General features: G+C 31.3%; 4 protein-coding genes, 1 long non-coding RNA gene and 1 pseudogene across 6 annotated transcripts; 4 read left to right on the forward strand and 2 right to left on the reverse strand.

Annotated features, from left to right (window-relative positions):
- Positions 1–762: 762 nt before the first annotated feature.
- Positions 763–2454, reverse strand: LOC112775996 (FBD-associated F-box protein At4g10400-like). Its single transcript, XM_029295957.2, has 2 exons — positions 1361–2454; positions 763–1268 (listed from the first exon to the last, which is right to left on the reverse strand). The coding sequence occupies exons 1-2, from the start codon at positions 2402–2404 to the stop codon at positions 1008–1010; spliced, it is 1305 nt and encodes a 434-aa protein (XP_029151790.1). The 5' UTR covers positions 2405–2454; the 3' UTR covers positions 763–1007.
- Positions 2455–15002: 12548 nt separating this feature from the next.
- Positions 15003–19513, forward strand: LOC112775997 (uncharacterized; the record flags this gene model as incomplete). The annotated part of the gene is made up of 8 exons (XM_029295476.2): positions 15003–15506; positions 16233–16311; positions 16392–16453; positions 16633–16865; positions 17300–17338; positions 17444–18164; positions 18413–18474; positions 18553–19513. Coding segments are annotated over 4 exons (834 nt in total), but the record flags the coding sequence as incomplete, so codon positions are not given.
- On the forward strand, positions 16049–16159 carry LOC112781820 (small nucleolar RNA snoR2/U65; annotated as a pseudogene).
- On the forward strand, positions 18319–18855 carry LOC112775999 (probable S-adenosylmethionine-dependent methyltransferase At5g37990). The gene is made up of 2 exons (XM_025819944.1): positions 18319–18474; positions 18553–18855. Exons 1-2 carry the CDS (start codon positions 18319–18321, stop codon positions 18853–18855), a joined length of 459 nt encoding a protein of 152 aa, XP_025675729.1.
- A 259-nt stretch (positions 19514–19772) lies between the features above and the next one.
- On the reverse strand, positions 19773–22852 carry LOC112779558 (uncharacterized). 2 transcript variants are annotated; one of them, XM_025823860.3, is made up of 7 exons: positions 22444–22846; positions 22189–22290; positions 21961–22105; positions 21154–21491; positions 20522–20593; positions 20220–20308; positions 19773–20117 (listed from the first exon to the last, which is right to left on the reverse strand). In XM_025823860.3, exons 4-7 carry the CDS (start codon positions 21410–21412, stop codon positions 19971–19973), a joined length of 567 nt encoding a protein of 188 aa, XP_025679645.1. In that variant the 5' UTR covers positions 21413–21491; positions 21961–22105; positions 22189–22290; positions 22444–22846; the 3' UTR covers positions 19773–19970. The 2 variants fall into 2 exon arrangements, with proteins under 2 accessions (XP_025679645.1, XP_025679644.1); XM_025823859.3 differs by lacking the exon at positions 22189–22290 and having other exon boundaries at positions 22444–22852.
- Positions 22853–24903: 2051 nt separating this feature from the next.
- Positions 24904–27054, forward strand: LOC140182473 (uncharacterized). Its single transcript, XR_011878112.1, has 2 exons — positions 24904–25346; positions 26476–27054. It is a non-coding gene; the product is annotated as an uncharacterized lncRNA (long non-coding RNA).
- Positions 27055–27402: the final 348 nt, after the last annotated feature.

The following is a 27402-nucleotide window of genomic DNA, read 5'->3' on the forward strand; positions in this document are numbered from 1 at the left end:
GTGAAGTTACATGGCAGGTGTGGTGCACATGGTTGAGGTATTTTCGTACAGATTGGACTGTTCCTGACACAATAAAAGTGCTGTTTGAAAGTTGGACTGGAATGCACAATAGAAAACAAGAGCAGAGAAAGTGGTTGACTGGTTTCTTTGTAGTGATCTGAAATATCTGGTAGGAACGGAACAATAGAATTTTCAAAAATAAAGAAGCAGGTGTTGCGGAATTACAAAGCAGGACGGTTTTGAGCTACCAAGAATGGACTTCTAGTAATCCTGGTGGGTATTGATGGCAATACTTAGGGGCCAAGGAGATTGATATCTCTCCTGTAGGCAGATTTTTTTATTTTCTTATTATTTATACTCCACTCTATTGTGTTGAGTCTCCTTTGTTTCAAAAAAAAAAAAAAAAAAAAAAAAGAAACGCGTGATGCATATATACTGTTGGTTTTTATTGAATTTATATTAATTTAGTTAGATTTATTTATCAAAAATATTTGTCTATGTAAGATGTTCGTATATATTATAATTTGGAGGAGAGAACTAGAGGTATTTTATGTTTGTTACATAAATAAAATAGATAAAGATACATAAGATAAAATCAATGAAGTAAAAGATTTGTCGGGATCTATCAACACTTCCACATTTGGGAGCTTCATTCACCTGAATGGTGTAAAGTTAAAATGGTATCCTTGTTGCTAAAATATTCTTGTTCCAAGTCTGAAGTACCAATTACTGAATTTCTATATACAACAAAAGGCTGTGTGAAACGAATGAATCATAATAGTATCAAGTATATATATGATAAATATCTGAAGAGACATCTGTGTTAAAATATAAAAAGAAAAAATCATCAAAATTTAAGTTTCCTTTTATCACTGGGGGGAATCTACTCAAACTAGTACAACTTGTTTCAGATATGAAAAATTCAGCCATAATTAGTAGGATACTGTATCTGACTCGTATCATCCACCATTATACGTACACATAATGGTAACGAAAAATATGGTACCTTAAATCCAGCAAAAGTTAATTTGGCACGCCTTGGAGCTCCTTGGCAAAAGGGATAATTCTTCTGGAAATCCTTTAGATCTCATATCATCCACCTGAAGATCAAGTGACTCCAAAACAAGTCCATGTTGAAGAACATAGGCGAAAAAATCTCTATCATCTCTGGATTCATAATATCTCTTGATTTTAATCACTTGCAGATGCGATGCAAGACAAGTAGGAATCTTCGCAGGGAGTTCCCATTTTCGTGACGGATGTGGATCCTAGCAACAAACAACAAACACACTTAAAAAGAATTGCCAGCAAAACAACAAAGTTACATAAATCATAGTTTGAACATGAGAACATGAAATACCATTTTAGGAAAGCTAAAAACGATAGCAAGAAGTTTAAGCATGGGACATTTCTGAAGCATATTCATTATGGATCTGGTGTCGAAACACTTAACAGTAAGCTCTAGCCTCTGTAAACAGGTAAACTCTGGAATACGATGCGGAGGAACCTCAGGCAAACAATCAACCGTTAATAAACCCAGTTCCAAAATCCTTATCCTGCAAAGCTCCACAAGAAACTCGAGCACAATGGATTGCTTAGAAATGTTGATACGGGCTTCCTCCACATTGTGCAAGTTGCGAACACGGATCTCGCGAAATCCTGACACAACTTGGATATAAAGACGTTTAAGAGATGGTGTGTCTATAACAAGAAGTAAGCTAAGAGCGTCACCGAAATAAGATTTGAAGTGCAAACTCTTCAAAGAAGGAAAACAAATACTCAATTGGCCCTCCTCCTGGGATCGACAGACTGAGTCAAGAACAAGAGTCTCAAGAGCAGTGCAGTGAGAGAGAAGCTCCTCCAAGTTACCAACAGAGGTTTTGACATTATACAATTGCAGTGTCTTGAGTGACGGCAAGTGATAACGGCACGACGATGAAGGCGGCGAAGGGATTCTTATGCCTCCGTTTAAACGGAGAGTCACGAGGGAAGTGCAGCTGAGAACGCCGTTGGGAATAACGACTTTGCGATCGGAGCAACAGACGAAGGAGAGTTGGAGGTTCAATTCCTCGAGGTTTGGCCCTAAAACCTTTCTAATGAACCACTCCACAGTGTATACATCGAATTGATCTAAGTTGCAGGTGAGACGAAAGGTTCGAATTGGCGGCGCTTTGTGGCGGGAGAGAATCCAATTAACGGTGGCGAACAATCGCGTTCGTGTACAGCAATATGAACAAGTATTGCGGTTTCGAAATTGGTTTTGTTCGAAGTGGAGGTGTTGGAGGTCGTCGCAGAGGTTGGTCCAGCGGCGAGAGAGGACGGTGGTGAGGAAGGCGGTTTTGGTAGGGAGGAAGGAGAGGACGTGCAAGAGTATGCAATCCGGCAAGTCGCTGATCATGTCCATGGCGATTAGGGTTTCTCTGTTTCCCAGTTCCCGCTTTTTCGGTTTTTCCCTCATTCCTATCTATTACCTATTATATATTATTCACATCAAATTTTTTCAATTAATAACACTAGCGGCTTAGTGCCTGTTCAGCCGCTTTTCTATTATTTTTTAAAAAAATTAAATTTATTTTTTGTTAATATATTATTTATTTTTTAAATTTATTAAATAAATATTTTTTATTATTTTAATATTGGCATGACTTTATTTATATAATATTTTGTTAAAATTAAAACTATTATAAAAAAATTTTAAAATGTTAAATTATAAAAATATACAATAAAGAAGTATATATATATATATATATATATATATATAGTTTAAAAAATAATTATAATAATATTATCCTGATTCAAAAAATTATATATAAATCAAAATACATATTAGTTATTTACAAAAGTTAATTTTTACTTAAATGTCACAGATATTTATATTTGTCTTCATATTTTTTAAGTGGTAGGCCAAAATATGAATCTGAAGAGGTTTTCATTTTCTTATAAGTTATGAAAAAAAAAGAAGAAATGAGAATGTTTATTTTTTTTATTTTTAAATATCAAACTATAAGAATAATTAATAAACAAAATAGGAGAATATAAAAATTGTGTACCTGAAAAAAATCTTCGTAATTCATCATATATATCCTTATTAATAATTTTTTGAGTCTTGAAAAACTGTCAGATTTATTGATTATAAAAATAACTATATAAACGCTTCAAGATTATTCAATTAAATTGATTCCTTAATATAGTAGGGACAAATTCAATTAATTCAATTAATTATAGATTTGATAAAATAATTTAAAAATAAAAAATTTATTTAAAAATAAATATAAAAATTTTATAAGTTATTTTATTTTTTAATTTTATATTCATAATTTTAATAGATAAAAAATATTTTATTTTTTAAATTTTATATTCAATTTATTAAATTATCTTTAATTTAAATTTTTTTTAAATTATTAATGTATACTTTTATTATATCTTCTTATTGTATCACACACTATTATTTTCTCTTACTATTACTTCTATGGTACACTATTATTGCCTTATTCTCTTTTCTCATTTTCTTCTTCTCCTCACACCTTCTCTTTACCCAATCGTAATTAATTATCACAAAGTACTATTATCGCAACTTTCAATCTTGTCTATCACTTTGATCTATAATCATTTATTATGTTAACTTTTATGAGTCGTTGAAGTGTTGTTAAAGAATTGGTTTTTATGTCTTCTGAATATCTAAATGTATGAAAACAGTAGTTTTTTCTTGATGTGAATTTTAAGTTGTCTTATTATTCTATTAAAAAAATATACCAAATAAAACATTCAAAATTTTTGCTCAAATTATCAAAATTTGATGTCAGTAATCCTTAAAAATAATATTAAATACATTATTTTAACTAATATAACAAAAATAGTATATTATTGTAAGTTTTTAACTAATAATTATAAAATTAAGTTGCAATTTAATATAGACCCTTAGAATAAAAGACTGTCATTACTTCTTACATTTGACTACTATTATATAAGTTGTATGTTTGTTTTATTCTTAATCATCACTTGATATAACTCATATTTAATAGGTTAAAAAATTCTTTCTTTCTCTCTCTTATATTCTTAACTTCTTCTATAATAAATTTTTTACATTATCTAATACATAAAATGTCACATCCTTACATTTATCTTAAAAGTTAAAAGTTAAAAGTAAATTATATTAGTATTTTTAATAAAATTAAAATAAAAAGATAAAAAGCTACTGAAAAGAATAATATTAAATTTGAGTTATGCTATGTGTACACCAAAGTCCGCCACCCGTATAAAATACATGCTAGAATACAAATACACATTGAAAATAAATTAAACTACACATGTATTTATTATACACAAATACATTGGTGGCTGATTTTGGTGTACAAATAGTATTTTTGATTAAATTTTATGTTCTTTTGTACCAGAATATTACAATTTATTAGATTATTATATTATCTTTGTACTACAGAACAAAAATAAAATTCTATATCTTCTTATTGTTACTTATTTTACTTTATTTTTATTACAGTTTATTGTATTATTATATTATTTTTGTATTATATAACAAAAAGTGAAATTCTATATCTTCTTGTTGTTATTTATTTTAGTTTATTTTGGCTATCTAAATTAGCCTGTATAATATTGTAAAGGTTGAAACTATTTTTAACAGAAAATTTAGATATTTATTGTGTTATCAGGTTATTTAAAAAAACTAACTCATAGATATTATTATCCTACCATATCTTTAATGTTATATGTCAATCTAATATTTAATAAAAAAAAATATTAACCGACATAGAACTGATTAAAATTTAAAAAATAATTAGCAAAATATCCTTGAGAGTTTTTTCACTTTACTATTGATACATACATTTTCTTTTCCATCTTTTATATGCCAATCAAATAATCAATACTATATACCAAACAAATAATATTTAATTAATTAATTTTTTTGAAATATAAATTATTTATTTTAATTGAATTATAAACAAATTTGCATATACTTAAATGTCAGAACTCTACATCGTTAATAGTTTAGGAAATAAACATATCAATATTTTAACAAATCATTGGTAGTTACAATTTTTTTTGCGTCTTTTTATGTCAATCAAATAAGAATTTAATTTTGATGTCCTATTAGTGTAAAATAGTTTTACACGTACATCTAATCACCATCAAAATTAAACTCATCAAATAATCAGGACTATATGCCAAACAAATAATATTGTGGAATAAAAAAATAGTAAATTTTTTGTTGTATAACTGATTTAATTTAATTTAAAAATAAATATTTATGTACTCAAATTTTAATTACAATACTTTATATAATCAATAATTTAGAAAATTAAAAAAATAACATCATTAAATACAAAACAGTTTAAAAAAATGAGATTTAAAAGGTAAATATTGATGCACTTAAAATTTAAAAAAATATTCTACATAATTAATACTTTAAAAAATTTAAAAAATAATTTTATCTTGTACAAAATCGTTTAAAAAAATAAAAAAAATTAACAAAATAATTTATAAGAGTTCTTCGCTTCATTATTGATAGGTATATGCATATAAAAAAAATTAAAAAACAAATATCAGATAAAAAAATAATTTTTTTAAAATTAAATTGATGAAATAAAACTTTAGATGTGAAAGATAGATTAAAAATATATAAGAATTAATACAGTTTGGTAAGTAAACTGAAGAGAAAGGAAAATGAAGGTGAAAGTTATGCGTGAAATTAATAACTATAGTAAAACGGTATAAAATTTGCAATTGTAGTGAATGGAAGCGAGGAAAAGATGGAGGCGATACAATCACGATATTTAAGGAAGGAGAATGATGGCAACAGTAATAATACAGAAAAGTGCACCTAATGGTGAGAGGAGAAGCACTAAAAATTGAATAATGAGATTAACTATTGGTATAAAGTACTCACATAAAGAATATACCCAAAATAAAATGATAAGATCGATAAAAAAATTATTTATCACTCCTAATTATTTTTTTTCTCCTTTCATACATGGCGTCTAAAATCAACATTTAGCATAGTCACTATCTAGTTCAGAAAATCACAAAAACTTATCCAAATAATTGTTACATGCAGAGAAGCACATTCAGAATTGGAAAGAGAAATAAGAAAAATTGAAAACGGATAAAATTAATAAACAAATAAATTATTGGAATAAAGAATTAAAAAAGAGGTTAATCCGTATCGACATTATATATTGTTATAGATTTTTATTTGCCTGTTTTAATTGTAGTCAATCGGGCTACTCTTATGTTTGTGGTACCTCCACTTGTGTTTGGCATTGGAGTTGGAATTGAAGTTGTATCAATTAATATGACAACTTGTTTTCTTGTCGAATCATCTCCGAATAAACTGCACGTCTTCTAGTCAGGTGTTGCTATCTTTGTTCTTCGGTCATTTTCTGTCTTCTTCGCCTAGCAGATTCTGTCCAAGTGGTCGACGTTGACGTGATTGTTGATTTCGTGATAGCAAGATGTAGAGAAGAAAAAGGTTTGCGAGACCAAAATTGAAAGTGAAAGAGTAATTTAATTTTGTTAGGAGTTAAGTACGACTGAAGGTGGATCAGTTTTTTATTGAAAGTGGGTCAGTTTTTAAATTGAGTACGTAGTGGTAGCAGTTTTTTATTGGAAGTAAATCAGTTTTAAAACATGTGGTGGGGTTGAAAGTGAATTAGTTTGATAAATTATTTTTTTGATAAAAAAAAATAGAGGACGTAGTAACAGTTTGTTATATTGAATTCAGTGTTTAACAAACTTAAAAAAATAGGGGTAAAATAGAGAGAAAAAATTGGATACTAAATTTTTCTATCCCATTATATATTGGTATAATTCATTATATATTGGTATAGATTTGATTAAGGAGTACTCTTCTATATGTAATTTTTTTCTAAATATAAACAATAGACATCAGAAAAATATATAAACCGTGTATTATAATTTAATAAATTGGTATAGATTTAATTAAGAGTACACGTTTATATGTAATTTTTTTTTAAGATAAACAATAGACATCAGAAGTATTTAAACCGTGTATTGTAATTTAATTAATTTTGTTATAGAATATCAACAAATTATGTTATTATTTGAAATAAAATGAATTAGTTTTAAATTTTGTCATAGGTAAAAATAATTTAAAAAAAAATAAAAAAATTAAATACGTAGTAACAGTTTTTTTTATATTAAAAGTGAAGTGGGTAAAACATTTTCTTGAAAAAAAAAGAAGAGGGTAAAATGGGAAGAAAGAATTGGATACCAAACTCCTATATCCCCATTATATATTGGTATAGATATGTGTTGTTAATGGTGGAAGTTTTTTATTTAAAGTAACCGACGCATGCATGTACGGAGAACTTCTATCATTAAGGGTAATATTGGAACATAAAGTTGGACACCAAAAACTCTGTTTTGGCATTATATATTGTTATAGATAATTGATTTAAAATATTTTTTAATTTATTAATTATTAATTTTATTGAATTAAAATAAATATCAAATTAATTTTTTTTTAATTTTTTATTTAATTTATACTAATTTTTTTTGTGTTATATATTTTGAATAATAATTTTTAAGAAAGTTAAAAATAATTATTTATCTAATTTGATTTAATTTAAGGATCAACACAGAACTCACTAGTGACTAGGGAGTGGATTCTCTCCTAGTCACTAATACCCATTAGTCCATTACCCATCTCCCTATCCCACTCAGACGACAGGTCATTATCTATTTCGCACTAGGACGAAGTTTTAATGGGGCGAGATCTTGAATATATATTATTCGGCCATGTATTAATATATAATATATATTTTAATTAATGAAATGAATAATAATATTATATCATATTTAATTTTTTTATTTTAATTTATGTTATGTATGTGATTATAGTTACATAAAGTTTTGAATTTAATTTTATTTATTTAATTTTAATAATTATAAGGACAAGGCCTGCAGGAGTAGGTTAGAGTTTAACTTTTTATTATTCCACAAGTAAAAACAGGGCGAGTTTTATGCAAGTTATTGTAGGACGGGTTAGGATAGAGTTAGATTAGATAAAAACCTATCCCTACCTATTTCATTGTCACCCCTAATTTAATTGAGATAAATATTAATTTATTTAATATTTTTATTTGACCATATTAAGTATAACTAATCAATTAATTATTTGATTTAACTGAAATAAATAAATTTATTTTGTTTTGGTTTATATCAATTTCTTATATTATATATTTTGATCAACAATTTTTAAAGGTATCATAATTAATTATTTATTTGATTGAGATAAATATTAAATAATTTAATATTTTATTTGATCTCATTAATTATAACTTGATGGTAATTAATGGCTAAGAGAATGGGGGTTGAATCTTAACCCCTCTTTTTGTTGTGTGTTACTTTCTGCCTTTTAAGATAGTTTCATGAGATATTTTTATTTTTTCGTCTCGTAACTAGTCAAGAGACAATTTCTTTTTATCTCATAATCAGTTAGAAGATATTTTTCAATTTTGTCTCCTACACAACAGACTCAGAAATGGAGTAGAAGAGAAAGAGAGAATCATACCCAGAAGTATCCTGGTTCAGCTGCCAAGTGCAATGCAGCCTACATCCAATCTCCATCACAACAGTGACGGAATTTCATTATAATCATCTAATTAAATACACCAATTCTCCCTAGGAACTACCAATTCCTACATGAGACAAGTCTAGAATCTATACCCAAAACTGAACTTGACCTGGTCACCTACTAAACTTTCAACTGCTAAATGCTAGCCCAACTTGCAAGGGAATTTCCGTAGAATCATGATACACAACATATAGATGTACAAAGGTCCTCTAAGACACCTATGGCTTTTTCTTTAATTTTGTACATTTTGCCTTTTTTCTCTCACTAGCTTTTTCTTACAAACCTCACTCTGTCTTTTTTCACCATGAGATTCAGACAGACAAAACTAAAGAAAAGAAAACAAAATGTAACACATTGAAGGAGAAGAACTTCTGTTAGCTTGGGTAGCTCTGAGAACTTTGTGCTTACTCTCCTTGCTTCAACCCTTGGCCGTTCACCTTTATTATAGAAGGGGAAGCTTCCAAGGTTGAAACCGGTTGAACCAAATCACCTTCTTCTTCAATAATCAAAACCGGTTCGGACAGAGAGAAGAGAGAGGAAAACCGAAAGTAAAACCAACATGCAAGTACCTCTCTCTCATCCCTTCTTATCAAGCTTCATCAATCTGAGCCTTCTATCTTGACTTTGTCTCCAAGTAAGATTTCTGACCCTACTTGATGAATTCTTGATCCTTGACAGCTCAATTTGTTCCATTTTTGCTTATCTCTCCACGTAGCTACAGTAGCTACCTTCTGTGATGGATGAACAAAAGTGGAACGAACTTCACCTCAGGGATCTTCTTCTTTGACCAAAAACAGATTGCTTCAACTTTTGGGATGAAGAACTTGAAGCTTCTTCTTCACATCTTTTTTTTTGTGGCAAAAATTTCAACCACACCATGCTGCAGATCTTCTTTTTGCAAGGGCTATCATCACCTTAGCCGCTTGCTTCTTCCTAATTTTTCTGTGATTTTTTTTTAAAGCTTGCATTTTTTTTCCGGTTGAAGTGACAACTGAAAACAAGAGAGGAAAGAGAGAGAAAAAAAAAGAAAATTTTGAAAGCAATGAATGAAATTAAACCCAAATTAAATCCCACTTCTCATTCCCTGCATAGTAACGTGTGAAATCAATTAATGCAATCAAATTAATTTAAATTTTCTCTTTTCTAATAACAATGCATGCAATAAATCCAAATTAATTAACTTTTGAATTTTATTGAATGGGAGAGTAGGTATCCGAACTAAGCAAGCTCCATTTCCTTTCCTTCTTCTTCAATTTTCGGATCATGATAATGTTGGTCTTTCAATTAAAAAGATTTTGGGCTGCACATTGTTATCCTGGCCCAATTATCATTTGCAACGAAAAAAACACTATAGCTTCAATACTTAAAATATTTTTGTACAAAATCTACATATGTTTTCATCACATTAGGCTTGTGCACTTTTGGTCCAATAGTAAAATCTGCACACTAACAAAATTATTAAACAAATAATTGGATGCAAAAATTAATAATTTTGTAATTAATAATTTTTAATAATGTTTGATCATTACATTAATTTAAAGTTTTTCAAATTCATCGTAACTAATTAATTACAATAATTATTTAATTTGACTAGAATAAATATATTGATTTTATTTTAATTTTATTATTTTTTTTGTTTTATGTATTTTGATTAATAATTTTTAAAAGTATTATAATTAATTATTTATTTGATTTGATTGAAATAAATATTAAATATTAAATATTTTATTTGATCACATTAATTATAACTAATTATTTATATTAATTATTTGATTTGATTAAAATAAATGAATTGAGTTTATTTTAATGTTAGATTATACTTATTCAAATCAATTTTAACATAATAATAAAAAAGTTTGAAAGTTTTACTCAAAAATAATGAAAATATATATATAAATTCAACCATTAATATTATTTAAAAAAATCTTTGAAAAAATAAAATTCTAATATAAATATTTTAATTTAATCATAAACTTTATATTACTGTTAATAAATAATTGTTATACTTTGAAAACAAATAAAATTATTATTCATTGATTTCATTATTTTTAATATTAAAAATAGTTAAATTTTTAATTTACTTAATTTTATAAATTTTTTATAACAAAAATTATTATGTGTATTTTCATTTAAAAAATTCAAAAAATAGATATTCCGTCATTCCGTGCACGCAAGACACATAGATATACTAGTTTGAATTGAAAAATAACTTGAGACTCGGGGTGTTCAATATTTGAACTTGTCTATAATTCGGTTCGAATTCGAAACATATTTGCTAAGTTTGAATTTATTATTTTATTCAATATTATTTTTAATTAAGTTCGAGTTATATTTTGGATAATTAGACTCGATCTCAAATTATATTTTATAATTTAAATATATATTTTAGAGTTAAATTAATAATAAAATATTATATTTTATATTTTAATTAATATTTTTTATATGATGTAATATTATTTTTGTTTTAGAAGAATTTATTTTGGTGTAAATATATATGATATAATATTATTAAATTTAATTTTAGCACACAATACATAAGTTAGAATAACGATGACAGTTGTACAACAAAATTTTTTGAACTATGTACAAAATATTTCTGTGATATATCGATACATTTCCGTGCTGGGAAAAATTAAAATTTTGTATTACTAAAAAATTTTTAATGTTATATCAATAAATTTATATATTATGTAAAAAAAATTTGTATTATCTACAAAAATTTACGTGCTATATCAATATGTTTTTGTACTTTTAACAAAAATTTATGCATTACTAACGTAAAAAAAAAATGCATATGATGGAAATACATGGTAAATTTTTTTAAATTTATGTGTACTAATTTGATTGGACTTAGTTATTAAAATATTTGAATTTATAACATCACTCAAATTATAAATTGGAGGCGAGAACCAGCAGTATTCTATCTTTTTTACGTAAATAAAATAGATAAAGATACAAAATCAATGAAGTAAAAGATTTGTTGGGATCAATCAAGCACCTCAATATTTGGGAGCTTCATTCTCCTGAATGGTGTAAAGTTAAAATGGTATCCTTGTTGCTAAAATTATCCTGTTCCAATACTGAAGAACCAATTACTGACTTTCTATATAAAACAAAAGGCTATATAAAATGAATGAATTTTATTAGTATCAAATATATGATAAATATCTGAAGAGACATATGTGTTGAAATATAAAAAGAAAAAAATTATCAAAATTAAGTTTCCTTTATCACTTGGGGGAATCTACTATCTACTCAAACTACAGTAGAAGTTGTCTCAGATATGAAAAATTCGGCAATATAGGGTGTGTTTGGATTTGTGCAGGAAAAGAGAGAAGTTTGTTTGGGTTTTTTGAACGCTTTATTTTTATATTTGGTAATATTTTTATACTGTAAATATTTTTATATTTTTTCATTTACCTTTTTATGTTGGATTGAACTTTATATTCTATGTACCAATTATGTCTTTTATTATTCATATGTTTATTGTTTTTTTTATAATATTTTTTTCTAATACTCTCTTATGTATATTATTATTTTTTATAAAACTTTTATTTTTTTTATATGAGTTCTTCTACTGTTATTGTTATTTTTTTTGTATAGAATATTTTTTTACTGTATATTATGATTCTATTTATTCTATTAGAGTACTAAAGAATATTAACTAAAAGAAATATTAAAATTTATTTAAATATTTAAAATAAAATTATAAGATAACATAAAATAATTATTTAAATTCATGTTTTTTTCTGTAATTTTTTATCTAAAAGTAATTTTGAATAATGTAATCCAAACAATATTTAGTTTACTATAATTTATTTTGAATAAGAATTACCAAATATAAACCACGTTAATACTAACTCACTTTTGATCAAAATCAATTCTACAAAATCAATTTTATACAAACCTCCATTTACAAACCGTAATCCAAACACACACATAAACGTCCCAAAAAATAAAAAAGACTGATTTTGAACGGAGAATTCACTGCAAGGTACCTCAATGTCTGTGTTATTTGTATTTATATTAGTAGGATACTGTTTCTGCATCCACCGTTATATGTACACATATTGATAAGGGAGATTCTGTGGTGCTGTCTGCCAAAATCACTATAGGATGTGGTCTGTATGTGGCATCATCTCTAAGTAACGCGTGTATGGTATGGCTTGTTAAAGAGAGTAAGAGTAATAGAATACTGTTACGGATTTTTTTTTTAGTTTTTCCATTTTTGATGTCCCGTTTTTTATGTGTTTAATTAAGTGTTAATAGTTCAAATGGCATAGACTCCCCATACTCAATTAAGAGGTTGCGGGTTCGAGTCTCCTATATTTCCAAGTCACCAAAAAAAAAAGTGTTAATGCAAATTTATGGAAACATATAGGATTTTTATATGATTAATAGTGAGAATTTGTTGATAAGAGATATTTTGCAGTATAATTAATGTATAACACGGTAATTAAAAATTCTTAATTTAAAATTTTAATAAAATATTAACAAATATTTTAATTGGATAATTGCATTAAGAAAAAAATTCAAAATGATACTATTAAAATACGATAGTGTAACCGTTTTAAAATATAAGTAACTGCATGTTCAAATAATAATAATATCTCATTTAATTTAAATAATAATAAAATATATTAAATTTTTAAATTGATCCAAATCAAATTATTAATATTTTTTATTATTTTAACAAATTATATTTGTATATATGACTATAAAAATTATATTTTTTTATTTTTAAATACTCATATCTGGTTTATAGTTTAAAATTTATGTCTTATAAACAAAATATACTCATAATTAATTCATTTATATTGTAAATGAAATAAATAATAGAATATAAATTCGTAAATTATATTCAAATTATCTATATCAATAACTGAAACGTTTTAAATTATTTATTTAAAAGAATTTGTTATTAATTTTTTATTACTACTTCATAGTTACAAATTATTAATTTAATATTCATGTCACCAAATAATCGATTTATTTATTTAAATTTTGTACTAATTGACTATAAAATAGATAACATTCAATCGACAACTAATTATAGTGAATAAAAATGAATAAAAAAATGTCATTTAGACATCTCGTAAAAAAGAAAATTATTATTTTTATTTATTTTTATTCAGTATGATTAGTTGTAGATTAAATGTTATCTATTTTAAAATCAATTAGTACAAAAATTTAAATAAATAAATCGATTATTTAGTGACATGAATATTGAATTAATAATTTGTAATTATAAAGTAGTAATAAAAATTTAATAACAAATTCTTTTAAATAAATAATTTAAACATTTTAGTTACTAGTATAGAAAATTTGAATATAATTTACGAATTTATATTTTATTAGTTATTTTTTTTACAATGTAAATGAATTAATTATGAGTATATTTCATTTACAATGTAAATAAGATAAGACATAAATTTTAAATAAATAAAATAGGTATACCCGTGATACATTACTTACACGATAAACGATATATGAGTATTTAAAAATATAAAAATATAATTTTTATAAGCATACAAATATAATTTGTCAAAATAATAAAAAAAATTAATAATTTAATTTAGACCAATTTAAAAAAATAAAAATTAATATATTTTGTTATTATTTAAATTGAATGAGATATTAATGTTATTTAAACATGCCGTTACTAATATCTTAAAACGATTATACTAACGTATTTTAATAATATCATTTTGAATCTTTTCTTAATTTAATTATCCAATTAAAATATTTGTTAATATTTTATTTAAATTTTAAATTTAGAATTTTTAATTACCGTATTATATATTAATTATACTGCAAAATATCTCTTATTAATTATAGTGTGCCATATATGATATATTCATCTACATATCAACAAATTCTCACTATCAATCATATAAAAATCCGTATATATTTCAACAAATTTTGATTAACACTTAATTAAACACATCAAAAACGAAAAAAAGAAAGGAAAAAAAAAAACCTGTAACGGTATTCTAATTATGGTGATTGCTACGGTACGATGATAAATTCATACGTACCGATACGTTTAAAATATGGACAAGTAGTAACAAGCCACGTGGAATTTAATTTCCACGTCAGCATTTAATTTTTTTTTTAAATATATATTATATCACAACTTTTACTAAAATACCCTTTTAATTAAATAAAAATAAAAAATATTTATTTATCTAATTTTATAAAAAGACTTAAATACCCTTTTTGTATATATTAGACAAAAATTATTCTTTTAGATTAATTAAATTGTTTAATTTTAAAATTTAAATAATCTAAAAAACAAAAACAAAAATACATTTAACAAAATCATTTGTCTCTTCATAAACCCTAATCAATTATTTATATAAAAAAAATTAAATAAATTTAAAAAATATTAAACAAAATCACTTTGTTCTTTGTTTACTGGGTTCTCATACAACCCTCATCTCTAATTGTTCATACAAAAAAAAAATCATCCGAAAAATTGAGAAAAAAATTAAAAGAGCTTCATGTCTTCATCTTCCTGGGTCTTTCACCGGCACACTCTCAACGAGCTTCTCTCTCATTCCTAATTCTGAGACTCAAACTCTCTCCTCTCTCACTGCCACTAGAGTCTCTCTCGGTCTCACCAGAGTCTCTACTCGTTCACACAGTCACACTCACCGGCGTCTCGTTGCTCCTCTCCTATCGTCGCCGGCGTTTCAACGTCTCGCGGCCTTCCCTGGGCTCCTCCTCGCCGGTGACAGAAGCACTCGTCGGATCGTCGTCGCTCGTCGTCTTCTGGTTTCAAGTACTCGCCGTCGCGAGTCGCCGTGGATCGTGGACCGTCGTAGGGTCGTCACTTGCTTCGTCGCTCGTCCTCTTCTGGGGTCGGGTCCTCTTCGTCACCCAGTCGCCCTTGGTAAGTCCATGCATCATCACTTCCCCTATACTCCTTTTTCCAGATTCCCTTCTCCCTGTATTTTGAGATGATGTTGAATTGGTAATCAATTAATTTGTTAGCGATTGAATCTTGAATTTGTTGCTGTCTTGCTGAATAATCACCGAGTTTAATTTTTTTTTTTGTCTTTGCTAAAAATCATAAGAGTTGAATTTGTTACTGATTATCATCGAACCTTGAATTTGTTGCTGGCTTGCTCAAACACCTCCTATTATGTTTTCTATGCACTACTTGTGTATGTTACAGTTTTCATATGACCGGGCTTACAATTTGTTGTTGTCTTGCTCAAACACCCCCTATTATATTTATCTCTACAGTTTTCATATTGTACATTGCTTCATGATTTCAGTTTGTTTTTGCATGATATACTTCAACCGATAGCTTGTTTCCCCTGAATGAATTAAAATAAAAAACTGTAAACTGAACATATACCCCATTCGGGTATTTGGATCAAATAAAAGCAAACAAGCTAAACCCCCAACTGACAAAAGGAAAATACAGCTAGTCTTATGATTGGACCAAGAGCAAGAATGTTCATTTGTTTCACATTTCGATAGGAACCTGGGGGTCTTAATACACTGTGATCTGCGGAGCCGTTTTATGTGATTACATTCTATTTTATGTAATCCTTTTACCAAAAAAAGGAAAAAGAATCTGTATCCCTCAACCATTTCTTAATGGATGCAGCGCTTTGAGATAGTTAATGGTGTCACTGAAGTTGAAGGAATAGCAGAGGAGAAAACTGCAGGTGCTGAAGAGGACGAAGGTACTAATTACAAGATCACACCTTTTCCTTAAATAGCATTTCAATTCATTCACTGATAACATTTTGATTTGGTTTTGTAGAAAAAGGAGTACCTGCTTTTTGGCTCAATGCAATGAAAAACAATGAAGTGTTAGCTGAAGAGGTTAGTTGGTTCTATCAATAGTAACTCCTTTTTTTTAAATGTTTATTTCATGTCTTGCAACCAAGTCTTAGTGTTAGCTTAAGAGGTTAGTTGGTTCTATTCAATAGTAACTCCTTTTTTCTTTTAAATGTTTATTTTATGTCTTGCAACCAAGCTAATTTTAAGTCTTTGTGAAATAGATTTCAGAGCATGATGAAGGTGCTCTCAAGTTTCTCAAAGATATCAAGTGGAGCAGGATAGACAACCCAAAAGGATTCAAGCTTGAGTTTTATTTCGATACTAATCCTTATTTCACAAACACTATTTTGACAAAAACATATCACATGATTGATGAGGATGAGCCAATATTGGAAAAAGCAATTGGGTGAAGACCCCTTCAATGGAAATAATCAAATCCATCTCAGGCATCAAGGTTATTCCTCTTTGAGGCCTTCATTTACTTTATAGCAAAGTGTGTACTAAAATTTTTTGTTAATGAATAATTTGTAAAGCCACATTGATCATAGATAACCACAATTAGTTATTTGGAAAGTGTATTTTTGCGGCTTTCTCTTTACATCTCAAACTCAGTTTTTTTTTTTAAAATATATATATTTTTTTTGGAAGTTCGATGTTTGAGTTCTTTTTTTAAGTCAAACCATTATAAAAAATATGATAACTTTTATAGGAGGGAAGATTAGGCCCTGGTTAGATCATTTGTTTTTTGCAACCCTGGTTGTCTCTCTTTATCATGATTTTCCCTTCCACCTGCTAACAGTATATAGGTTCTCACAATCTGTGATTACTTTTAAGCTCTGGTATTCACCTTCAATCCAAAAGATAAGATGTGACTTGTTACTTTTGTAGGTTCAAGTCTGTGAAAGAAACCACCAACCCGTTGATGAGGTCACGATATGTGAATACACAAACTTATCTAGTTGCTTATGAATATTCCATCCTCTTTTGAAAACTAGGAGATTATTCAATTGATGAATTGGAATGTGGTTGCAGGTGGCAGTGACTTTGGTGGAGCTGTCAGTTGATGGTTCTATTATGGGTACTGTTGAAATTAAGCTTCCTGAAGAAGGAGTAAGAGGCCTTGGTTCTATTATGGGAGAGGAACAATAACTATGACCTGGCTTTACTTACATTTTATTATTGTTAAGACATTGACCAATTTGCATTCGATGTTGTGTGTTTACTTTATTTAATTAAAAACAAGAAGTAAACAAAGTTGAACAAAAAGAAAAGACTTGCAATTTCCTCAACGATAAACCTTCCCTTAAAGCACATAATAGTTAGCAAATAACAGGGCATTTTTCTTGCTTTTACTTTGACACACTAATCCTTTTCCACTGTCTCTCTTTTTCTCTTTACTCCCCCCCCCCCCTCTTGCGATTCCACATATATGATGTAGCTATCTGTGTCATTACAGGTTTGCCCTAATCACATGAAACCACATATATGAAACTACACATGAAACGAGCTTCGAAGCCACCGTCGGTATCGTGCAGCTCTGTTCCACCATCGTGCAGCTACTGTTTCAGCTTTGAAAGCACCGTCGCGCAGCTCGGTTCCATCGTCGCCGGGCTCGCCTCCTTTTTCCGTCGAGCAGCTCTGTTCCATCATCGCCGGCGCTATCTCTGTTCCACCTGTCATCCCTTCGGTCGTGCCCTTGTCCCCCTCTTGCTCAGGATCTGCTCTGCTCTGTTCTAGGGCTTCTAGCTTCTAGGTAATCTGTTATAACAATTATTGAATAATTGTTGTTAGTTAATTTGTGAACTTGTTATGGGTTGAATAATTGTTGAATAAGTGTTAATTAGTCTGTGAATCTTACTGTTTTTACTGTGAATTACTCCATTGTTAATGATTCTGATAATTAAGACATGGGGAATTTCCTCCATGCTAGAGCTCAAGAACTTGTGAAAAATGGGCTAATGCTACTTCAGTTTCCTGTGTCTAATGTTCTTCTTAATTCAGATGTAGACCCTGCTAAAGTTTTTGAACTCATTGGAACTTGCCTTGTGGATATGGCCAAAGTGGTAAGAAGAATTAGTAAACCTTTTGTTACATATCTTGAAGAGTGAAACAAATTGATTGATTAATTATCATTAATGCAGGGAGTGATTAGTGAAGAAAAAGTGGATTCATTCAATGTGCCTTTGATATACCCTTCTGTTAAGGCTGTGAAGGAAATTCTTAGAGGATGTGATGAATGTTTCAGCATTGAATGGATGGAAATATTGGAATTCAAGAACATGGTGTCATTGCCAACTGTGCAAATATTTGTTTCATGGTTCAGAGCTGCGCTGCAAGGGATGATTGAGAAACACTTTGGAGCAGAAATAGTTGATGAGCTTTTCGAACGCTTTGCCGAGAGAAAGTTAAAGAATTTCCAGACATCATGGACACAGATAAACTAAAACTTGATGTGCTGTTTGTTCTTCTCAGGAGAAAGAACAAGGCAAGGCCATAGGCTGTGTTATACAATGTGAACATCATCAGGTTTAATTAGTAAATGGGGATATAATAAAGAGTTGGTTCCATTCTTGTACTACTAATGATCTTAAACTGGATATTAATGCTAAGAACAAATTTATACACGTTGAATCTTGATGTAGATAAGAAACAAGTTTCTCACTTGCGTTTCATGTTACTATTAGGTCTAATGGCTACATACCATGCCCAGAATGAGTACTGCCTTTTTACGGATATGTCTCAACGGTATCGAGTTTTTGCAAGCATCATCGCTCAGTTAGAGGAAGATTGAGACTACTAGTTGAACTTTATTCTAGCATTCCACGGCCTATGAATATGTCATTGCTGCTAAAGCTGAAGGAAGACCTTAAGTGACTCTGTATTCATTGTATGTATGAAGTAGAAGTTTGGTGGTATTGATTTCTACACTAGTCTTACGAAAATAGTTGACTTTGTACACTATTATCTAAGTTATATGTTGTTTTATACTATTACTAATATGTATTTTCTTTTCCTTTTTGGGTGATATATAGCACTCCATGTGAGAAAATGTTTAATTAAAATTTTCAGTTTTATCTACCCAAAATAAATTCCTTTTCTTTATGAAGAATCTTATGTAACATTGTTTAGATGCATATCTATTTACCTACTTTCTTTTGCGTTTACAGCTTAACTTTAACCAGCACCTAACTAACTTGTGTGTCTTTTTTTGTCTCTTATTTAGCCCAGTCAACATTGGGGTAAAGCCGTAAAGGATATATACTACCCCACTACGTCACACGGTGAATTATTCACCCCATGATAGCTAGTGGTTCAAATAAAACGTTCTATGGATAATTTAAATGGAACAGTAAATGTGCTATTTGTTTCACCAAACATTTTCCCCCATTTTATTGGAAAACATTCATAACTGGAAAATTTTGTAATCAGAACTTGCTTATTCTGTATGTAAGAGATCTCAACTAACATAATTATACAACTTTCCTTTACAAGATTAACAACTCTAATACATATACAATTTTGAATCAAGCTGTGTCAGCCATGGATGGTATTTCAAAATCTACTTGGAATATCTTTCTTCTGATTTGAGCTGTTGGATTCTTTGCCGTAGTCTACGCCGGTGGTCATGAATTTTCCAAAGGCCATGTCCCAATATAACCGTTGAGTATATGCCATGTGTGATAATGGGAGCTAGAATGTTATTTGTCTGTCACATAACCATTGCCAATTAGTTTATCCTTGAAAATCTTACACAAAACAGAAAAATATTTTCAAAAGATTATATAAAATGTAAAGCTAAGAAGATTACTTGAATCCATTCAAAACCCAAGTAGAGGGAAAGAAGTCCTTCAAGAAGAGGGGAATATATCTTTTTAATTTGACGCTTCTCATACCATGCTGCAAACCGAAAGCAGACAGTGCAATCAGACTCATGAAACAGATATAATAAGTAGAAACTGCTTAATCAATGACTAGTAGATATTATATCATAGAGAAACTTTATAAGTTTATGACTTTATTCCACCACTTTCTGAACCAAATGAAACTTTGTTCAATCTATGAATCTATGAACTGATTCTAATGCTTTGCTGCAGGGATAAGTAATTGAACCTTCAAACAGCTTTTTCAAATCTTGACGGCCCGAGCGAGATTGCAAAACAGGTGCCACAACATAAGTGGGATCTGAAAGAAGTAAACAAATAAGCAAGAGATCGTAAAGCAAGCTTAAAAACAAAATAAGTCAATACAAAGGGAAAACATGTTGAAGGGCAATAAGAAGAGGACTTTTGGGCGAGGCAGCCACATAATAGAGAGAACCAGTTAGGTACTAACTAAATGCTAGGAGAATGGAATAGGCAAACTTAAAATTATTGGTCAATCAAATTCTATGAAACCTAAGAGCTATTAGTGCATAAGAATGTTAAAACAGTTTTTAAAACTTAAAAAAATTATAATAAAACATTCCAGAGAGAGAAGACAAGAATTCAACCATTCTCACAATGGCACCACTGAAGGATATCCTTAAATATGTTGGCTGGTTTATAGGTTTAGTAGTTGTATAGTTGTATTGTTTCTAGGGAATATAATAAAGCGACCAATTTTCTAGATCAGCAACATAATAGATATGTCACAAAATTTGATACCTTCTATCTACCAATATGCAACAATACAAAGGCTATGGGATCAAAGGCATACAGATCACTACGACTTAGGATGGAGCAGTTCTGAAATTCAAACAGTACAGGGAAAGGGAGGAGCTTTAAATCGCGACGGAGATGGCTGAATGGAGGCAGACAATGGCGAACGGTGGCTGAAAGGCCGCGGAACAGAGGCTGAACAGAGGCTCGAACACGCGGCGTAGAGGACTGAACAGAGGGCTAAGCAGCTCGAACAAGGGTTGGCCAAAAAACAGACGCAGAAGCTTGGCCAAAAAGGAGGCGGATGCGCGGCGAACAAGGGCGACGTTGCGCCGAAGCTGTAGCAGCGGCGGTGGCTGGACATTGAGGAACGGCGACGAGAGATGGCTGCTTCGGTGCTTCCTCCAAGCTGCGTTCGAGTTCTCTTCTGTCTTCTCTGCGTTCTTCAGTGTGTTCATTCAGAGAACAGAAAAGCAATAATCAGAAAAGCACATAGTTCCCTTATGTTCGCGAGAGAACAGAAAAGCAATAATCAGAACTACGTTGGTCTAACATTTCAGTTATCACATTATGCCAAGTTAGAACCAAAGTAGATGGCCTTGGAAAACATGCTAATAAGAAAGAATAGAAGAACTTTATATATAATAGCAAATCGTGTTCTTTACTTGCAATAGGCTATCGAGTAATGTGAGTGTTCCAATGTCTTCCTCACATAAAAATACTCAACAGTATTTTTTCTTTTTGGATAAAAGATGAATATCATTGACATAGTAATGCCAATGTGTATTACATATGCTTTTAAAATTGAATAGGTGTCATACTTTAACGGATTCGATACTCATCTGTACTTACTACTCAGTGCAGCATAACCACAAAACCAACAAGACAACCCCATATGAAATCAATTGGTACCTTTTTGCTTAATTTTACAGTTGACACACTCTTATCTCTGGCATCAGTCAACTTCAAAATGAGTGGGTAAACCTCAACACTATATTGCTTCTGTGTAGCACCCTGCGAGATCAACTTCCTTGGTAATGATGGTCCACCTTTATACCTAGACCATGGTAGATAGAAATCTGTTACATATTCTACAAATCAAACAGTAGTGACCATCAGAAGACACAATTGAAATATAACCTTAACCGCCCAAGTTCCAAGACTTCTCCATTTATATGTTACCTTCAATCTAACATTATCAAGATCCAGAACCTCCAACACTTGATAAATCATACTAAATCACTTCAAAACTCAAAAGTAATTAAGTAATTCAACAAAACAGCAAAACAAAACAAGACTCAAACTTTCATCAATTCAACAGAACAACACAAACCAGAAGCAGTTTCAGTAATTCAACAAAACAAACAAAACAGCAATTTCAGTAAAGTTACATACCTGACTCGGTGGCTCGGGCTCCATATCTGACTTGATACGGTGCTCTGTGTCCGCTGGGTGGTCCTGGGTGAGTGGGTGGTCCTGGCTTGCTGGGTGCGATTTGCGAGTTGCGAGGGATTGAGGGTGGTGGTGGGTGCGACTTGCAAGGGTGGTGCCGACCTGCTGGGCGCTGGGCGCTGGCTGTGTGCTGCAGTGCTGGGCTGCTCTGTCCGCGAGGAGGTCCTGGGTGGGAGCAGTGGAAGGGCTGCGCTGGGAGGAAGGTGGCGGTGGCTGCGAGGTGGTGGGAGGAGGTCTCTCACCGGCGATGGGAGTTGCAGAGAGCGAGGCTGTGAGACCTATGGAGCAGGGAGAGAGGGGCTAGGGTTCGTTTGGAAGTGGGGCTTGGGGGAATTGCCGAATGGGGGTTACTGGGTTAGGTTTAGGTTTCGTTCATTTTGGGGGAGGGGGTTTGGTTTTTTTTTGTTTTTTACTTGACCGGTTCGGTTCGGTTCGGTTGGAGTTTTCATTATCAGAACCGAAAACCAAACCGAACCGAACTAAAAACAGCAAAACATGTTTTTTCGGTTATCGGTTTGTTCAGTTTTCGGTTTTTCGGTTCGGTTGATCGGTTTAGTTCGGTCCGAATCGATTTTGAACACCCCTACTGGTTAGGGTTCTTCTAACCAACGGCACCGTTTTGAGCAAATTTTAGAAAACCGGTCGGGTCCCAGTTCGGTTCGACCGACCGGTTCGACGGTCCAACGATGGTTTCTAAATCTTTTGGTTTTGATATATGACCAATTCGTTTTTTGTACCGGTTCACGGTTCGACCCACCAGTTCGAACGGGTTTTCAGAATCTTGGTCCGAACCACTTTTCCCCTCGTTTCACGATTTGACCGGTTCGACCAGTCGGTTCGAACCGTTTTCAGAACTTTGCGTTTTTCCCTTATTCCAAAAATCCGGCCAGGTGACGGTTCGGTTCGACCGACCAGTTCTTGGCCGGTTTGACGGTGCAATTGCGGTTTTTGAAATTGGGGGTTTTAACATATTGTCGAGTTGTTTTTTTGTAGCGGTTCATGGTTCAACCGGTTTTTTAATATCTGTAAGATCGTATAATTAGTAGTTATTGGTATAAAATTTATGCAATTATATAATACTCTAATATAGCTTCCTCAATATGTAGGAGTGACGCGAGTGTGTGGGTTGCAAGTTGGATGATAACTTGTTTTGAAGATGATCATTTTAACATAAAGGTAATGTTATGCACTAATCTTTTCCTTCGTTCTTTCTTTTATATTTAGGTAGTCAAGCCTAATGTGTAATTATTCAAATTTTATTAGGTGGATAATGGGGTTCACATGAAGATTGCAGTCTCACTCGTGTTAAAGAATCGTAATATGATCAGCTATAGGGTAAAAAAAATACCATTGAATAAGCTGTGTGATAATCACCATCGTGATGATTATGAATTTCCACAAGATTAGATTTACAACATAGGATATTTATTATTATTTTTGTTTTTATTATTTTCTTGTGGAAACCGCCAATTTCAAAAACCGCAATTAAACCGTCGAACCGGCCAGGAACTGGTCGGTCGAACCGAACCGTGACCTGGCTGGTTTTTTGGAATAAGGGAAAAACGTAAAGTTCTGAAAACGGTTCGAACCGATAAATCGTGAACCAAGGAAAAAAGCGGTTCGAACAATGGACAAAACCGCATATTTTGAAAACCGTTATCAAACCAATGAACGGGTCGAAAACCGGTCGATCGAACCAAAATGTGACCCGACTGGATTTTTAATTTTTGCCCAAAACGCTGCGTTTGTCGCCAGAAGAACCCTAGCCTTCAGTCTTCACTCTTCAGTTCTTCACCCAGGCAACACTCTCGAGCCTCCACCCTCCAGCCCTCCACTCTCACCTCTCGCTATCAGTTACCACGCATGCAGTCTCCAACTCGAGCTTCCGGCGCACCCTCCGTCCAGCCACCACCGCGGTCGCAAGTTCTGTGGAAGTCACTCACCGTCGCAAGTTCCTGGAGCCAGCTTGGAGATTCGCACAGCCCTGTTCGTCGCGAAGTGTCTTCCCGTCGGCGCCACCCCTGTTCGACCCTTCCACCCCAGCCACTGTCCCTGTTGCCGCCATCTCTGCATTCTTCCCTATCTTCCACTAACCCTAGGTATAAATCTAATTTGTTGTTATTATAATTGTTGAAGTAACTCCCCCCGTTAACCAGCATGCATAAGAGAAGTCTTCTTATATGTGACTAAAAATCATGCTTATTTACCATTGTTCTGAAAATCGAACCCGACCGATCGGTTCGACCAGGTTAACCGGTAACCGGTCATCTGTCCGGTTTGGTTGATGTGAAAAACCGTCCTGCAAAAAACTGATCAAACCGACGGTTAACCGGTGAACCGCAAGAACGGTCCGGTTTTTTCCGGTTCAGTACTATTAATATATATATATATATATAGAAAAAGAAAAAAACAAACGTCCAGAAATCAGAACCCCTCACCCATCCCTCGCTTTCTCTTTCTCTCTCTGTGGGCAAACCCTAACGACGGTAGGAACCCAGCCCCATCCCATCGTCGAGCTCTTCTCTTCCGATAGACGGTGTTGTCGCCGCCGGCAGAGACAGATTTGGGTGCCGTCCTCGCTCGTGGAAGGTCTGCTCGCTTCTCGATCCTCTTCTCCTTGACGTTGAGTGCTTGCTCGCAACTATTGGCGACGCCGCTGCGAAGGGCTTCTCCGTCGTCGTCTCTGCTCGAGTTGTTGGTGCCCATCTCTCTCTTTGAGTCATCTCTCTCTTCGAGTTCTCTCTATCCGAGGCTACGAGCTCTTTCTGTCTCTCTCTCACTGCGACGTCTTTCTCTGATCGGCTGTGGAGTATTCGCCGCGCCGTCACCTTCCTCCCTCGCCGCCGGTAAGCACTATTGCCTCAATTTATTTTTGGTTATTTTGTTAATTTTATTTATTCTGATTTTTTGAGTTGTTGGCTGTTGATTTTTCAGATTCTGCGTTGTTGATGAACATTGTTAATGCTAGAATTTTTTCCAGATTCTGAGTTGTTTATGTTAATTCTGGGTTGTTTATGTTGGTTTTTCTGATTGAGTTGTTAATTTTGGTTGCTGATTTTGTCTGATTCTGAATTGTTGATGGTGGTATAGTAAAATTGTTTTTCATCATTTCTCATCTTTCAGTCGCACAAATTATATTTCTTTCTTGTACATTTTTTGTTCAAATGTATACACTTCTTTGAACTTTGAAGTATGCTGGAAAGAGTGTTTCAATTTTTTTTGCATTGAAAATTCAAAGAAAGTCCCTTTGTACTGGGTTTGTCAAAGTTTCTGGTTTCAATGTTACTGAAATTCTCAATGTAAGTGGATAATAATAATAATAACTCTTGGTTTATATCATTTATGATTATGAATATTTAGTTTATTTGTCATTTAAATGCATTTTGATTTTTATTAGTTATAAAGATTGATGGTTGAAGTTGTATGTGAACTTAATTATAAAGTATAGACAATTTATTATGTGAAATTATAAAATTTTAAATTTTATTAGTGTAAAAATAATTGAATTTAAATATTTAAAATTACATATTAAATTTTTAATAAATTTATTTTATATTTAATTACCCCGGTTGAACCTTTAAACCATTGAACCAGTCACTTCACCGGTTTAGTGACCGGTTCGGTTCTCGCAACCTTGTTATTTACATAATCTAATTTGTAAAACGAAGATGAATATGAACCATTCAAGAGGGAAAGGGAATATTTTACAGGTCCAAAATCCAAATGGCTATCAAAGGAATAGCATAACAGTGTTGGTCTGTCATGATTTCTACATAAGCCTTGATTTGTTCAGATGCATTAGTTAGAGTTCTTCATTATCGTCTTTTGCACATTTGTTGTCAATTCAGATGTTAATAGTTTGACATTCAACTGGATTTAAGATAGCTTTTGTTATTATTTTTGTTTATTTTTTTAAATTTTTTTTTTATTGTGAATTGATATTAAATTGGCCCTTCTCTGTCTTTCACTTTATAGATGCTTACCTGGGTATCCCTTCAAGTGTCCCAAGCTGCAGATTTCTCCTGAGAATGGATTATCAGAGAGTGACACCGATAAACTATTGTCACTCCTCCGTGATCAGATATGATCCCAGTTTATACCTCAATATATTTCTCTACTCGTACGCTTCAATGTTGTTGTTGAATTGCTGACCTTTGGTGCATTTATTGTGCTGTAGGTAGTGTTGTAGTAATATTTATGGCTAGGATGAAATATTGGTTAGCCATAGAATGCTTTGATATTTTGGGTTCCTTGGTGTCAATGCTGAGAGTAATTAAGAGCAAGCATCTGTTATGATGCCCAAGTTGGTAGAAGGGGAGCCACAAGGTGGAAGAAGTATCAAGTATGTATTATTGAATTAAAAGATTTTTAAAAGCGTAATTTGTACATTATCTAAAGAAAGTTGAGGTAGAATTCAATATTGAGGTAGTTGAGACCTGAATGGCAAGAACAAGTTACTAAAACAAGCATATTTCTATGTAATCTTATTTTGAATTCTTCATGTGTTCATCCTTCTTTTAATTCTTTGAATGTAACTACTGATCTTCCTTGGTACCCAGGAGTTTACTAGACATGTTTCAGTTCAATTATTTCCTCACTTCATTTCATTTAATCATGTATTCATGTTCTTTTCCTCTTCCGAAATTAGTTACTCTTTTTATTTGCATAGCTGTTATGACATGGTTTGTTTATGGAAGCTTCAGTTTTTACTAAAATTGAAGCCTTTCTCCTAATTTATGTATTTTTATTTCTTGTTTATTCTGAATTTTGGTTTCAATTTGATCTAGTTAGAGGCAGGGAAGCAGCTATTAACTCCTGCTGCCAATTTGCATAAATCCATTCTTCACCTTCCTTGAGTTGCCACTTGCCGGGATATTACAATTTTGTGAAGAATAAATCTGT

This window comes from Arachis hypogaea, chromosome 19 (genome assembly GCF_003086295.3).
Source record: "Arachis hypogaea cultivar Tifrunner chromosome 19, arahy.Tifrunner.gnm2.J5K5, whole genome shotgun sequence".
Taxonomy (NCBI): Eukaryota; Viridiplantae; Streptophyta; class Magnoliopsida; order Fabales; family Fabaceae; genus Arachis; species Arachis hypogaea.